This window comes from Neltuma alba, unplaced genomic scaffold, assembly GCF_004799145.2.
Source record: "Neltuma alba isolate B1F8T4 unplaced genomic scaffold, ASM479914v2 tig00010670_pilon, whole genome shotgun sequence".
Taxonomy (NCBI): domain Eukaryota; kingdom Viridiplantae; phylum Streptophyta; class Magnoliopsida; order Fabales; family Fabaceae; genus Neltuma; species Neltuma alba.
In genome coordinates, this window is record NW_021635513.1 from 168,919 (window position 1) to 185,542 (window position 16,624).

General features: G+C 36.6%; 3 protein-coding genes across 3 annotated transcripts; all 3 read left to right on the forward strand.

Moving 5' to 3' along the window:
- Window positions 1-4,121: 4,121 nt before the first annotated feature.
- LOC114758098 (cytochrome P450 CYP82D47-like) lies at window positions 4,122-6,617 on the forward strand. Its single transcript, XM_028947117.1, has 2 exons — window positions 4,122-5,138; window positions 5,801-6,617. The coding sequence occupies exons 1-2, from the start codon at window positions 4,164-4,166 to the stop codon at window positions 6,422-6,424; spliced, it is 1,599 nt and encodes a 532-aa protein (XP_028802950.1). The 5' UTR covers window positions 4,122-4,163; the 3' UTR covers window positions 6,425-6,617.
- A 1,602-nt stretch (window positions 6,618-8,219) lies between these two features.
- On the forward strand, window positions 8,220-11,625 carry LOC114758111 (cytochrome P450 CYP82D47-like). The gene is made up of 3 exons (XM_028947124.1): window positions 8,220-8,224; window positions 9,444-10,593; window positions 10,801-11,625. The coding sequence occupies exons 1-3, from the start codon at window positions 8,220-8,222 to the stop codon at window positions 11,425-11,427; spliced, it is 1,782 nt and encodes a 593-aa protein (XP_028802957.1). The 3' UTR covers window positions 11,428-11,625.
- Window positions 11,626-13,331: 1,706 nt separating this feature from the next.
- LOC114758097 (cytochrome P450 CYP82D47-like) lies at window positions 13,332-15,647 on the forward strand. Its single transcript, XM_028947116.1, has 2 exons — window positions 13,332-14,477; window positions 14,910-15,647. Exons 1-2 carry the CDS (start codon window positions 13,503-13,505, stop codon window positions 15,531-15,533), a joined length of 1,599 nt encoding a protein of 532 aa, XP_028802949.1. The 5' UTR covers window positions 13,332-13,502; the 3' UTR covers window positions 15,534-15,647.
- The last annotated feature ends 977 nt before the right edge of the window (window positions 15,648-16,624 follow it).

A 16,624-nucleotide genomic window follows, 5' to 3' on the forward strand; every position in this document is an offset into this window, starting at 1 on the left:
GAGTATTTTTTCGTACATCGTAATAAACTTCTTCATGTATTTACTTCGTATATTGTAAAATTACTTTTGAAAATATAGTTTGGTTTCCATCTAAATATTTTCTCAATGATATTGAAATCATAGTTTGGTTCCGTCTAAACAGTAAAGGGTTCGGAACAAATTTGGGCTTCGATTGAAGCCAAGGCCCGCACAATATGGGGTAGTAATTTTTCGGCTTTGCTCATTATCAAGCCCCTTTTCCTCGTATAAGGAAGTACCACTTTCATCCATCAATTTACCGTTTCTTTTCCAAGTCACTAGTTTTGTTTCCAAGACATTGTCCCGTCTCTATTTACTGGTTCAAAAAGTTAAAGTTCATTTAATCGCTTTTATTGCAAAGTATGATATGAAATGCTTTTTAGTTATTAAACTTAAAAGAATAATAATTGAATATACAGATGGAAAAATACATATGTTGAAAACACAACACATCATGGGACTGTTCTATTCCTTTTGTTATTCAATTTTCACCATAAGATCCTCCTCATGACAAGATGTTTACTCACATTTGTTTCCCTTTCGTCTTTGTGTTTCTTCCTTTTTGTGCCTGTCATGATCGAATAAATGACCCTGTGTTATTTCTTTTATGCAATGTGTATAAAGTATACACTGTCATATTATTTGGAAAAAAATTTATGTCAATTTACTTATATACATTATAACAAATTTCTCAATCACACGTGACTATACGTCCTTTTTTATTTAATGTAAATTTATAATTAAATTTTATTAAATGATAATATTTTAAAAATAAGAATCACAGTTATGTGTGATTGAAAAACTTGACATAATGAATATAAAAAATTTGATATAAATATAGTCTACATTATTTATATACATGTATATTTATTCAATTCAAAATTTTAATTTTACTGAAAACATTTTTTATCTTTAAATTGGAAACATTGGAAATAATAATTAGTATTACTTGAAACATCACGTAAATAAAAAAAAATGAAAATAATGTAACTAAAATAAATATGTAAAAATTTATCCTGAAATATCCAAAAAAGGCCTTTGCACTCAGATTTTTATAATTACAAACATAGAATCTAACATCCGGATTCTTACTAAAGGGTGACATTCAACCGTCTATATTTTGTAATTAGATTAAGGTGCGTCCAGCACCCCGAACTATTTTTCCAAGTATGCCTAGTGTCCTAAAATAATTTTCAGTGCATCCAGTGTTCCAAACTAATTAAAACGGTGCATCCATATCCCGGCCTAACAGAAAAGTTAACTTTGACCGTTACCTTGCTAACTCAGCCGAATGTTGACCAAAAAATCCTACGTGACGAACACGCAGGTGTCTGATGTGCATTATTTTGACAAGTTAAGATGAGCCCAGCACTCTGAACTATTTTTACAGGCTCGCCCAGTATCCTAAAGTAATTTTTAGTACATCCAGTATTCCAAACTAATTAAAACTGAATAAATCGGTCCAACTCTTTGGCCCTCTTCTTCATCCAACCAAAGCTGATTAAATTAGTCCAGAGAGATTCCTAACTTCCCACAGGAATCTTGACTTGAGAGGCCAACATTTTGAATTGATTCCTTTTGGCTCTGGCAGAAGAATGTGCCCTGGAATCTCATTTGCTCTCCCAATGGCGCAATTAACACTTGCTAGTTTGTTGCATGGCTTTGATATTGCAAGCCCTGATAATGAACCAGTGGACATGAGAGTACAGGTTGGATTGAACAATATCAAAGCCTCACCCCTCCAAGTCCTTCGTACCCCACGTCTCTCCCCTCTTCTCTATGGATAAGAGGAAGATTGGTGAGGCTTTTAATAATGTGTTTGTTTATAATTAAAGGTTGTCCGGCAGGGGGAAGCTTTAGTTATTACTACCTCTGTTCCTAAATATAAGAGTTAGTTAATTAATTTAAATAGATTAAGAAAATAAGTTAAGTTAGTTATTTGTAACAAAAATTATTATCTTTTCTAAAATATCCTTACTAATTAAGTGTATTGGCTATAATAAATATTATTAAAAAGACTGATTTGAAAAAAAATAGATAAATATAAAAAAAAATAGATTGAAATATCATGTTAAAGACCAAAATAAAAATTAAACTAAATTTTATATTAAGAATGGGAGCTAATATAATTTATAGTTTTCACGTGTTATGTAACATGATACTTTTTTATCGTAAGTGTTTCACTCGTATTTAGCTATTTGCACGTACAATTCTGTTTTCAACATTTTAATTGCTTGTCCTCTGGTACATATCCCTCACATATCCATTAGCTGACCTTTGGGTCTTTTGACTAAAGGGCCCGGCATGTTGTCTTGCATGGTTAGTCTTGTTACAGTAGTATTAATTTATTGGAAGAAAGAGCTAGGCTCCCCCATGTATACTCGTATATATCTAGAAATTCAATGGTCGCAATATTACATGGAGCGTATGTGTGTTGTTTACCTGCCTTCTCAACTACTCCCTTGGAGCTTTCTTAATGCGGTTTTGTTTTCAACTTCTCTCTTTATTTTAACAATAAATCTTGCAAGAAAAACAATATTCATGACGAGTGTCGAGTATGTTAAGTGATTATTAATGCTGGCCACTTGCCAGTGCTTTCAAAATTAAAATAAATTTTTGGCCAAAAAAAAAAAATTAAAATAAATGTATTGAGGCTCTCTTCATTATGCTTTTCATTTTAGTGAAAGCTACATTTACAATAAATGCATGAAACTTTTCACCATATATGAGGTCACATCTGACTGGTTTAGTGCTATCATTAGCATCGTACACTTGTCCTTTTATTGTGATAAACTACTCAAAATTCAACATTACTATTTAGGATCTGACATTTTTAATCTACAATTTTCGAAATGATGATTTTAAAAAAATGCTATTTATAGGTTCACATTTTTTATTTATTAAAATACAAAATCATTTAAATTAAATCTAAAACAATATAAATAGCCTAAATTAAGAAGAATACCCCATGATAAATATGGAATCTACTTCTAAATCTTATTCAGACATGATAGGTAGCATTGCTGCTCAAATAGCTAACCGATAATAATTTAAAGCTTGTTTAGATTAATTTATAAATAACTTTTTAAACATATTTACGAAATACGAAATAAATATGTGAGGGTTTTGTCTCGATTTATGTAAACTTACTTTAAAACTCATTTTAAACAGAGCTCCAAACAAGTCCTTCAAAGCTCGGCCGAACAGGACGGTTGGGCAAACACTTTTTCGGCTTGGTTCGAAGCATTAGACTGTCTAAGGGGTTAAGCCGGTTTCAGCCATTTAGAACAGCCTTTTGAGCTAGGAACCGGATTTAAACCGGAACCCGGAACAGTCTGATAAAAACCGGATGTCAGATATGAAGAACAAAGTGAAGGGGAAACAATGGGAGAAAACAGAACAGGAAAAAAGCAGAAATGAAGGAGAGAATGACACATTAAAAGAACACAAATAAAAAAGGAAAGAACAAAAACTAATAATGAAAATTACTGTTTCTTGTTTTGGCTACTGAGAAATCAACGAAGAAAGCTCCGGGAAGAAGAACCGCTTCAAAAATTGAAACACTGGAACCCGGAGCTACTTGACGAAAGAGAGCAGAGAGATGAAAAGAGAGAGAGAGAGAGACGTAGGTAATAATAAAAGAGAATGGAAATGGAAATAGAAATGAAAGGTTAGTTTTGATATGACATACATTGTATTGCTTTTCGTTTTCTTTAGACAAAAATCTGACATATGATATGAAATTTATTGCGTTTTACTTCTCTAAAAAAAAAATAATGCTGGTGGTTTTTATTTTAAAAAAAAGGATCGAAATCTTATAGGAAAAAAAGGATACAAATATTTGAGGATCTAATATATAATTTTTTCCCGATCAATCAATACAAGATCTAATATATAAACTAAACATTACAATAATCTTGTTTGTTTTTCGGGACAGTTGGTCCACAATTTTTTAGATTTAAAACAAAATTAAAAATTAGCTTGTGGAGGTGCCCCCGGTGATGTGGCCCTCCATTTTGTTAGTGCTTTGATTGCTTTTGATTACTTAAGAGCTTTCTTCATTAAGCATGCCATCATTTCAAAGCGGTCTCTAATCACTTTGCAAGGAGCCATAACCACTAACCAGCACCAGAGATACAGTGGCCATGGACCTGACAGTCTCCACTCAATCAACCCTTCCGTTTGCCATCCTTGGATTCTTTCTCTTTCTCTATGCTATCTTCTCCGTATCAAGAAGCCGCAGAAACAAAACTACGCATAGAAAACCACCACCAGAAGCAGGCGGTGCATGGCCTGTGTTTGGGCACCTCCACCTCTTAGGCGGGCCAGAGCCACCGCACATAGCCTTAGGCAAGATGGCCGACAAATACGGACCAATCTTCTCCCTAAGGCTCGGGGTTCACCCAACCTTGATTGTGAGCAGCTGGGAGATCGCCAAGGAATGCTTCACCGTCAACGACCGAGCCTTCGCCGGCCGTCCCAAAATCTTAGCCTTCGAAATTTTGGGCTACAACTTTGGCATGTTCGGCACCAGTCCCTACGGACCCTACTGGCGTCACATTCGCAAGATCGCCACCCTCGAGGTCCTCTCCAACCATCGCCTGGAGATGCTCAAACATGTGCGAGAGTCCGAGGTTAAGTCGGCCATGAAAGATACGTACGACCGTTGGATGGAGTCGAAGAATAATGAAGGCGGTGGGAATTCGCAATCAGTGTCTCTTTCATGTGAGATGAAGAAATGGTTTGGGGATATAGCCTTCAGTGTTGTGCTTAGAATGGTCGCGGGGAAACGCTTAGATGAGACTGAAGAGAACAAAACGGCACGAAGAGCACTGAGGGAGTTCTTCAAACTGGCCGGAGAATTCGCGATATCAGATGTGTTGCCGTATTTGAGGTGGCTGGATTTGGGTGGCCAAGAGAAGGCCATGAAGAAGACGGCCAAAGAGTTGGACCAATTTATTCAGTTTTGGTTGGATGAACACAGACGCAAGAGGGACGCCGGTTCAGGGAAAGCCGAGCCTGAGCTCGGTGACTTCATGGACGTGCTTCTTTCCATAGTTGATGAGGCTGAAATGATCGACGGCCACGATGCTAATACTATCATTAAAGCTACAAGCCTGGTCAGTCCTTTTAATTTTCCGTTGTTTTTTCTATGCGCGTTAGGAGTTAGGACGACTTGCTTTTCTCATCTCATTGGAGTTCTATCCAGCTAGGTGCGTGCACACAATAGCATCCAATGCCCGTATCCGTAACACTTTTTTTATTCTAAGAAATAGTTTTATTTTTAATTTAATTTTAAATATAAGATTCTAATTTATTTTTTTATATTTATTTATTTTTTAAGATATTCTTTATAGTAGCTGCATATACTAAATGCTTTATCAAATAGTATTTTAACAAAAGTAACGTATATTTATTATAAGTAACTAACTTAACAAACTTACTTAATCTACTCAAATTAGTCAACTAGTTCTTAACCTATAAATCAATTATCAATTCAGACAAAAAATTAATAACTTAGGGGATCCGTGACTGTGCACGTAATTAACTGAATTATATTCTTTTATTTTTCTTCACTTGGCGTCTATACAAAATACTTGATAAGTGCTGGTCTAAAAAAAATACTTGATATGTCAAATAAGAGCATTCAATTTATGAATTGCGAATTTCGAAGGCTAGGTTCCAACAAAAGAAATAGGTCTATGTGTGCTCATATGCTGCCTGGTTTTCATTCACTGAGGCTAATCTTTGCAAAATTGAAAATTGAATTGGAAACTTGCAGGCCCTGATTCTGGGCGCGACAGACACAACAACAGTGACACTAACTTGGGCTGTATCTTTACTTCTGAACAATTCTCAACTCCTAAAGAAGGCAGTACATGAATTAGACACGCAGGCTGGGAGAGAAAGATTAGTAGTGGATTCAGACCTCAAGAACCTGCCTTATCTTCAAGCAATCATCAAGGAAACCATGCGTCTGTACCCAGCCGCACCACTAAGTGTGGTGCACGAATCTGTGCAAGATTGTGCTGTGGCTGGCTATCACGTACCCTCTGGCACGCGTCTTTTGACCAACCTTTCAAAACTCCATCGAGACCCACGAGTATTTGAAGATCCACTGGAGTTTCGGCCAGAGAGATTCCTCAGTACCCACAAGGATTTAGGCTTAAGAGGCCAGAATTTCGAGTTCATTCCCTTTGGAGCTGGCAGAAGAATTTGTCCTGGAATCTCATTTGCTCTCCTAATGATGCAACTCGCGCTTGCTAATCTGTTGCATGGCTTTGATATTGCAAGCCCTGATAACCAACCGGTGGACATGCGAGAACAAGTTGGGCTCACCAGCATGAAAGCCTCACCACTTCATGTGCTTCTTACCCCACGTCTCCCTCCTCATCTCTATGGATAAAACCAGACATTGAGGGAGGATCAAGCAACAATAATAGCACCTGCATATTAACTGCATATATCCGTATATTTGAGATATGCAGTATTAATAAACAAACACCTCTCTCGTATATTTCTCTCTCAACATATAACCAAACTAATATATAATGAAGGATATGTAGTCTAGAGAACCCAAGAGCAGAATAAGTCAATAGAGACTTTTAATTATATATATTTGTTTACAAGTTAGACAGAAAGGGAGAACCTTAATAACTTTTTGTTTCTTTCCTATGATCATAATGTCATGATATATGAGTATTCGATTATTTGACAGTTTGATAGTAATTTTTTTCCCATAAAATACAAGCTAGTTACGTCGTCTTTTATATGGATAAATGCCGAATGGATAAATGCGCCTTGGAAGAGGACACGTGCATGTGGATGATTTGTGAATAATGTGCCCTGCGCCGAAAGGCGAATTGGCTGAATTCTGTGCTGACTCTGCGAGGATACGGCCAAATTCTGATTCCTGTCAACCAATTCCATACACAACCGTTAAAATTATATATATATATATATATATATATATAAAATAAAAGCCAGACCAGTCAGTAACCGACAGAGATGATAAGTTAAACCCTTCACCCCCAAAAAAAAAATGATAAGTTTAACACCAATATGTTAGATTTAAGTCGAACTAAAATCAGACAGATCATAACTAAAATAATATAAACGTTAATTATATAGTAAATATTTTAAACAAAATAATACTCTTTTGGTTCTAAATATAAGACCCTTATACATATTACAAAAAATGTATTATATTTAGGATCGGAGGAGTAATATAAGAGCAAGATCAGAATATAAACAATTTTAAATAATAAAAAAAGTAATAGTACTAAAATTAAAAAAAAAATTTAACTTTTTATTAATAAAAATGTACATCCTTAAAATCTTTTGATTTTAAAGAATTTATAATATACATAAACTTTATTTTGTTTAAAAATAAACTGTTAAAAAATGGAATATATAGAATTTTTTGGACCTTGTATAGAATTTTTTGGGTTAGAGTAAGGACTACATGGGTATCTGATAGATATATAGTCCTCAATATAAACATCTTTATACACACTATAAAAAGGATCTTATACTTAGAATCGTAGGAGTATTATTATGCCTGTTTTTTTTTTACACTTGAGACATATTATTATACCTATGCATTCAATATAATTAATTTATTATCAACTAAGCAATTAAACTACACGGAAAATCAGGATTGAAAATTTAATTTTGTATGCATTCAATCTCTCTATGCAACTTTTCAACTTTGTCTTTTCTCAATGTAGCAACAGATTTGACATTGATAATATTAGGCTCAACGTCCCCCATACAAGCCCTCTTTCTTTACCTATTTCCTTCCGTTTCTATTTTTCCTCTCCTCGTCTTTGTTCATCTTCTGCGCAGACTTGGTTGGTTTCTTGTTTTCTCTCCCTTTCTCTCATCGCTCTCCTTCTCTTTCTAAATAATTTTTCATTTTTTTCCTTCAAGCTTGTTCTTCGCTCACACGTGCCTCTCTCTCTCTCACACACACACACACAGTTTTCTGTAAGCTTTCGTCTTTTTCTTCTGGTAATGGAGTGATGTCACAGTTTGGGGGAGACAAATAAAGTAACCCGCTAACCCAGGGGTTACCCTGATTCCGTTTGAGTCACACTGATCCAGAACAGCTTATTTTGGGCTAGATTTTCTCTGATTTTGGGGGAAAAAAATCAGACAGGACAAACAGCGGTTTGCCAGTTTCTGGTTTCTAGTCTGAAATGTGGTTTGTCGGTTTGAGTTTGAACCGGCTAGTCTGATTTGATTTTAAATACCATGTAAAATATCGCCAATTATTTTTAATTTTATTATTTGCCGTTTTTTATTTGATGATTATTTTCTAATTTTTCTCTAATATTAAAAATGAAGGGAAAAATGAGAAATATGTAAATGGTTTACAATTTGAGAGAAGATATAAAATTTTAATAAAAATTAAATTAATTTTTTTTTATCAATTTAATGTACTCTTTGTTATAAAAAAATATATCTAAGTGATTTATATTAAAGAACAAAATGGTGTGAACATAAGGAGCATGTTATGAGAAGAAAGATTTCAACATAAATGCCCATCTGTCTATGCTGTTTCTTATGTATAGTTGTAACTGTAATTTTAAATTTATAGTAGTAAAATGCTCCTCTGGTCCTATTTATAAGGCAGAAAAAGAAGTTTTTTGGGTTCTATTTATAAGTCACTTCATTAAATTTTCAGTATAAATATATTATTTTGTCGTTTATTTATTACGATGTAAGTAGTTATATCTTTTGAAAAGTGTATATATTAAATATGGGTAAAGTTGAAAAATTGTTATATTTTAATAGAGAGTTAATACATTTTAATGTTTTTCTTAATCTGTGTGAAATATACTGAAAATATCTTATAAATAAGATAAGAGGAGTATTTGTTACTCCCTCCGTTCTTTATTATAAGAGACAAATAACCGAAGTACGTTGATAAAAAAAATAGTTAAAATTAGTTAAGAACAATTAATAGATAAAAAGCATAATTTTTTTTTTCAAAAATGCCCTCATTAATAAGGAAAGAGAGCATGAGAGAGAATAATTAAATTATTAAAAGAAAGAGAAGTGGGAGAGAGAGTGTGTGTGAGTTGAAGATAATAAATATGGGTAAAATAGGAAATCAACACAAAGAAGTAGAGACAACTTTTAAGTGTCTCTTATATACGAGAACATGTCATAAGCATCAAATGTCTCTTATAATAAGGAACGGAGGGAATATAAAAATCATTGATTGTAATTTAATAATGCATATTTTTTTTGCCAATAATAATAATGCATATTTTGAAAGATACGAATATACCATCGGTTGTCTACCGAACAATATTTACGTTGGCAAGGAAAAAAGTCATATATATCAACAAGAAAATTTAATGTCTCCTATAAGGGAAAAAAGAAAAGTTTAGTGTGGGTTTTTGTGTGGCGTTCAGGGTTTCGAAAAATCAGCCACAAGTTGGCCAAAGAAAGAAAAATCAGCCACACGGCCACACCTATTGGCTGTTTTTTTATCGCTATTTATCTTTTTATATTATATCCTGCAACACAGAAATTAGGAAACTGGTATCACTTAGAGATGCCCATACACAGCACCAGAAACCAGATTACTGCCGCCATGGACGTGTTAATCAGATCAAGCGTACCGTTAGGCACCCTGGGATTGTTGCTCTTTCTCTACCTTCCCTTTCCAAATCAAGAAGCCACCGTAGAAATAAAACTACGGGTAGAGAACCGCCACCGGAAGCAGGCGGCGCGTGGCCAGTGATAGGGCATCTCCACCTCTTAGGCGGGCCAGAGCCACCGCACATAACCCTAGGCAAGATGGCCGACAAATATGGACCAATCTTCACCATGAGGCTGGGGGTTCACCCAACTCTGATTGTGAGCAGTTGGGAGATTGCCAAGGAGTGCTTCACCGCGAACGACAGAGTTTTTGCTAGCCGTCCCAAGTTCGTAGCCGGCCAAGTCATGGGCTACAACTACAGCATGCTCGGAGCCAGCCCCTACGGATCCTACTGGCGTCACGTGCGTAAAATCGCCACGATGGAGGTCCTCTCCAACCATCGCCTCGAGATGCTCAAACATGTGAGAGAGTCCGAGGTTAAGTCAGCCATGAAGGACACCTATGATGGTTGGGCGCAGCTGAACAGCAGTAGCGGTCAGAATCAAGAAGCAGTGCCTCTGTCTTGTGAAATGGAGAAATGGTTCGGAGACATAATCTTAAATGTTGTGTTTAGAATGGTGGTCGGAAAACGATTTGTTGAGACCGAAGGGAATGAAAGGATTCGGAAAACATTGAGGGATTTGTTCGACCTGAGCGGAGCATTCGTGATATCAGATGCGTTGCCGTATCTGAGGTGGCTGGATTGGGGCGGCCAAGAAAAGGCCATGAAGAAGACGGCAAACGAATTAGAACAATTTATTCAGTTTTGGTTGGATGAACACAGACGCAAGAGGGACTCCGGTTCAGGGCAAGCCAAGCCTAAGCATAGCGCCTTCATGGATGTGCTTCTTTCCAGCACTGATGAATCTGAAATGATTGATGGCATCGATTCTAATACTATGATTAAAGCCACAAGCCTGGTCAGTCTTTCACCCACGTATTAATTATCTCTAATTTTTGTCCCTTTTCATTTGTAAATGTTCATGATATTCTTATCTATGTATACGTCTAAATTAATGTATGTTCTTCGTCTGATCTACCCAGTATATACATAAGCAAACATAGACATGGCATCTTGAAGGGTGAAGTCGCAAATTAAGGTTGAATGGGAAATTTACACTTTGCAGGTGCTAATATTAGCGGCAACAGACACAACAACAGCAACACTAACTTGGGCTCTGTCTTTATTACTGAACAATCGTGAAGTCTTAAAGAAGGCAGTAGATGAAGTAGACGGACAAGTTGGGGGAGAAAGGCTGGCATCAGAATCAGACTTGAAGAACCTGCCGTATCTGCAAGCCATCCTGAAAGAGACGCTGCGCTTGTACCCAGCCGCACCACTCAATCTGCTGCACAAGTCGATGGAAGATTGCACAGTGGCAGGGTACCACATACCCTCAGGCACCCATCTCTTGACCAACCTCTCAAAAATTCAACGGGACCCACGTGTATATGAAGACCCATTGGAGTTTAGGCCAGACAGATTCCTAAGTACTCACCAAGATTTGGACTTGAGAGGGCAGCATTTTGAGCTGATTCCCTTTGGTGCAGGGAGAAGAATGTGCCCTGGTGTCTCATTTGCTCTCTTGATGATGCAACTCACGCTCGCCAATCTGCTGCATGGCTTTGATATTGCAACGCCTCATAATGAGGCAGTGGATATGCGAGAACAGGTCGGACTTACTAACGTCAAAGCCTCACCACTCCATGTCCGTCTTGCTCCTCGTCTCTCATCCCGTCACCTGTATGGATGACGGGGGGGAAAAAAAAAATGAACTAGCTAGCTTTGGCTTTTATTATATGGACCTGTTTTTAAGTCTGAATAAATATCTAATTAATGAATGGAGGCTTTTCGGGACTCATTATTTTTGGCCTATTGTATATATTCTTTGAGAAAATCCCTAAAAAATATTATTGAATTTTAAAATTTTATATCAATATTGGTTATTATACTCGTTGAGAACATGACTACATTTGAAAAGTAAATGACAACATATTTTATAATAATGTTTTATTTAGAATGTTGACTCATTTTTTTTTGGAATTTTCTCATATTCTTTTGCCAAGTTTATTTATTATTGTTATGAATAAATCATATTCTTGTCATTAGTTTAATTGAAGAATCTAAGTCTAATTGTCTTCCTGCACAATAATTAATTGATATATACAACATAAATTGTATATAATTTGGAAGTTTGTATAAGAGAATTTTGTTTTGGAAAATATAAGTAAACAAGACTTCTATGCATGGATCATCATCTTTTTACCCTTTTTTGGGCCTGAAGATCATCAATTTTTTACCTGAAATATATGGTTTTACATTATGGTCGCGTCCTAATGTTTATCAGCACCCAAAATATTGAATTGAATTCGCTGTAAGGATACTAGGGGTGCCAACAGACGCATGAAAACGCCGGAAGATGCGTGAGGTGGCGTGCGGGGTGACACGCAATGTTGCGGTTGACAAATTCCAATCGGATACTAATTAGGCTTTTTTTTCTTCAAGTAATAGTAAGTTCATTGTGCAAACAACGACTCAAAGTTAATTTAAATATTAAATTCAGATTAGAGAAGTTAGGATAGGTTCTATAAATTAATTTTTTTCCAAAAAAATAATGTGAGATATAACATGTGAAAAAAATATATTATGATATCCTGCATCTGTTACTTAATACAATACCTAATTTAATTTTTGATTTGTTTTTAAATATAAGATGTAATATATTACCTCTATTTTTTAATATAAGATTTAGTTTAACTGTTAATTTGATACTAAATATAAGATTTTAATTTATTTTATCTCTCATATTTATTTATTTTTTTAAAGTAGTTCTCATAATAATTACATATGTTAACTGTTCTATAAAATAGTAGTTTTAATTAATATACATTATTAACAAGATTCTTTTGAGAAAAATAACATCTATTTATTATAAATAACCATATTAACAAATTTTTATATTTAAATTAGTGATCTAGCTTTTATATTAAACACTAAAGATAATATTTATAATTATTTCAAACAATGTATCCTTGAGCTCAATCATCTTTTTTTTTAGCAAGGTCGTTTTTATTTTAGAAGTGTTTGGACGGAAACAAAATTATAATTTTAAAAATATTTATACAATATATAAAATAAACATGTGAAGACTTCAATTTACTGAGAAGTGTGTTTTAAAAATACTTTTTTTTAGTAATCCAAGCACTCCCTTGACTATGAATTAAACAAAAAAAAAAACACTCCATTAGCATAACACCATACATAAGACATGCCAGCCAGGGATTTGCATTGGATGCTCATTAGTTTTGATGAGCACCCAATGCTCATCAGATCTGGACGATTCATATTTAATTTTATTTTTATTTTTTTAAATAATTATTTTAATAGGTATAGGATAAAAAATAAAATAATCTCTTAATTATTATTCTTTAAAAATATAATTTTTTTTATTTTTAAATAATTATTTAAAATATTAAATTTGAACCGTCCAGATTAGATCTAGACGGTGCAGATTGCTCGTCAGGGCACTTGGTACTCATCTGTGGAGGCGCCAGCTAGTAACGAAGTGGGCCCCATATGCTCCCTCGTGGCTCCGGTTCTGCACGCTTAAGACCTCCGGCTTTTACCCAAACCTGCGCCGAGAGGGATATTGCTGTTGCGGGGCGAAAATGGAATTCAACAACCAAATACGGTGGACCAACTCTCTCTTTTTATTTTCATTTTTATCAACAATCAGCATATTAGTAGCTGCCCTGTTCTCCATCTGCTTCATTCAACATTTACAACATACCCATACACAGCACCAGATCCCAGATTATACCCACGACCATGGACCTGACAATCTCCAAGCAATCAGTCACTCCCTTTACCTTCTTTGGATTGTTGCTCTTTCTCTACCTTCTTTTCTCCATATCAAGAAGCCATCGTAGAAACAACAGTACGGCTAGAAAACCACCACCGGAAGCCGGCGGTGCCTGGCCTGTGATTGGGCACCTCCACCTTTTAGGCGGGAAAGAGCCACCGCACATCACCTTAGGCAACATGGTCGACAAATACGGACCAATCTTCACCGTAAGGCTCGGTGTTCACCCCACCTTGATTGTGAGCAGTTGGGAGATTGCCAAGGAACTTTTCACTGTAAACGATAGGGTCTTTGCTAGCCGTCCCAAATTCTTGGCTGCCGAAGTCATGGCCTATAACTTCAGCATGATCGCCTTCAGTCCCTACGGAGATTATTGGCGTCAGGTGCGCAAGATCGCCACGCTGGAGGTCCTCTCCAACCATCGCCTCGAGATGCTCAGACACGTGAGAGAGTCCGAGGTTAAGTCATCCATGAAGGAAACCTACGATCGTTGGGCAGAGTTAAACAACAGCAGCGATCAGAATCTAGAAGCAGCGCCTCTGTCATGTGAGATGAAGAAATGGTTCGGAGACATAATCTTAAATGTTGTGTTTAGAATGGTGGTCGGAAAACGATTTGTTGAGACCGAAGGGAATGAAAGGATTCGGAAAACATTGAGGGATTTGTTCGACCTGAGCGGAGCATTCGTGATATCAGATGCGTTGCCGTATCTGAGGTGGCTGGATTTGGGCGGCCAAGAAAAGGCCATGAAGAAGACGGCAAACGAATTAGAACAATTTATTCAGTTTTGGTTGGATGAACACACACGCAAAAGGGGCTCCGGTTCAGGGCAAGCCCAGCCTAAGCACGACGACTTCATGGATGTGCTTCTTTCCGTTGCTGATGAAGCTGAAATGATTGATGGCCGTGACTCTATCACTCTAATTAAAGCCACAAGCCTGGTCGGTCTCTCACATATATCCTAATCCTCTTTCTTTCTATCGATATTCAATATTTATTTTTTGGGATTTTAAAGCCGTCATCCGCACAAGTTTTTCAGATCCTAATTCATGCTTCTGTGCTTTTTATTTGTTTTGTCCGCATCATATACATTCATGATATTCTATTTTATTTAAAAAAGAGAGAGATATTACTGTTATAAGCGAAAATTCATTAATAAAATTTAGAATTATATATATATCTACCTTTCCTTATTAAGAATAAGATAAAGATATTATTTAATTAGATACATGCTGCGAGGTGGGTGCGTGCGCGTGTCCGTGTGTTCATCATTACACAGAAGCAAACATAGATGGCATCAGGATAATTTAATTTGTGTGGATGCCTGGTTTTCACCAAGGCCAGTTTTAAAAGGTCGCATGGGAAATTTGCAGGCAATAATTTTAGCGGCAACAGACACAACGACAGGGACGCTAGCTTGGGCTCTGTCTTTACTTGTGAACAATCGCGAAGTCCTAAAGAAGGCCGTAGATGAAATAGACGCACAAGTTGGGGGGGAGAGGCTGGCATCAGAATCAGACTTGAAGAACCTGCCGTATCTGGAAGCCATCCTGAAGGAGACGCTGCGCTTGTACCCAGCCGCACCACTCAACGTGCCGCACGAGTCTATGGAAGATTGCACAGTGGCAGGGTACCACATACCCTCGGGCACCCATCTCTTGACCAACCTCTCAAAAATCCATCGGGACCCACGTGTGTATGAAGACCCATTGGAGTTTAGGCCGGACAGATTCCTAAACACTCACAAAGATTTGGACTTGAGAGGGCAGCATTTTGAACTGATTCCCTTTGGTACAGGAAGAAGAATGTGCCCTGGTGTCTCATTTGCGCTCTTGATGATGCAACTCACACTCACCAATTTGCTGCATGGCTTTGATATTGCAACTCCTGATAACCAACCAACAGATATGCGAGAACAGGTTGGGCTCACTAATATCAAAGCCTCGCCTCTTCGGGTCCTCCTCACGCCACGTCTCTCCCCTCATCTTTATGCATAATGGAGACAAAGAACGGGCTAGATCGCTTGGCCTTTAATTTTATCATCTGTCTGTTTTTGCTTTTTAATGAGCGGAGGCTTTTTATAACTCAAGCATTTGATCATCAGCATATATCTTTTATTATTATTGCATTGTTCTTGGAAAGCATATTTCAGTCTTCAAATAGTGTGGCGCGCACACACAAGTGCATGGACAAGACTAAGGCATCATTTTTGAATGCATAATATAATGAGTCGATATCGATGATACATTTAACTCAAAATGCCATATTCTGTTTCTGAAATTGGGGTTTCCTTTTCCCTCTAAACTCTTTGCAATTTGATTGGTGGCGCTCATCGATCCACTTACACCCTCAATCTCATCACTAAGCTCCTCTCCCCTAGCTATTATATTGTCTCCATTAAGATTATGTAGGGTTTGTTATAATAATGATGCATCGAAAAGAAAAGATGGCAATTGACTGACGTACTGCAGTTATTACTATGCTTATTATTTTTATGGATAGATATGGGAGAAAGAAGAATGTAACTAGTTTTGCTCTCAAAATGGTCCTCCACGTAATGGGATGGCCCTTTTATGATCCGTCACAAAGGCGGTCCTTCGTTGGTAGTTGATCCCCATTCAATCTGGCATCACGACTCCCAACCACATTGTGTTGCAAAACTTCCCCAAACCAATGCCTCATAATAACCCTGCACTGCCGCTCTGCCTCTGCTTCCTTCCTCTTCTCTCTCTGTAACTCTGACGCACATGCAACTGATCATCAATAATGGAACGGAGAGCATTGAGTGCTTGTCAGTTTTGATGAGCACCCAATGCTCATCAGACTTGGACCGTCCAGATCAATCTGGACCGTCCAGATTTTATTTTATTTTATTTTTATTTTTAAAAAACATTATTTTAATAGGTATAGAAAAACATAAGATAATCTTCTAACTTCATTCTTAAAAATACTCTTTTTTATTTTAAAATATTATTTAAAATATTCATCTGGACCGTCCAGATTAGATCTGGACGGTCCAGATGGCTCATCAGGTGATGAGCACCGCGTATGACGGACCCATAAAAACTGCTCAAATAGGAACCAGAAT

Bases quoted from the DNA above. Each gene is read 5' to 3' on its own strand.
- LOC114758098 (XM_028947117.1), top strand. From the start codon at position 4,164: ATGGACCTGACAGTCTCCACTCAATCAACCCTTCCGTTTGCCATCCTT. The intron at 5,139-5,800 runs GTCAGTCCTTTT...GGAAACTTGCAG, and splicing joins TCATTAAAGCTACAAGCCTG to GCCCTGATTCTGGGCGCGAC.
- LOC114758111 (XM_028947124.1), top strand. The intron at 10,594-10,800 runs GTCAGTCTTTCA...TACACTTTGCAG, and splicing joins TGATTAAAGCCACAAGCCTG to GTGCTAATATTAGCGGCAAC.
- LOC114758097 (XM_028947116.1), top strand. From the start codon at position 13,503: ATGGACCTGACAATCTCCAAGCAATCAGTCACTCCCTTTACCTTCTTT. The intron at 14,478-14,909 runs GTCGGTCTCTCA...GGAAATTTGCAG, and splicing joins TAATTAAAGCCACAAGCCTG to GCAATAATTTTAGCGGCAAC.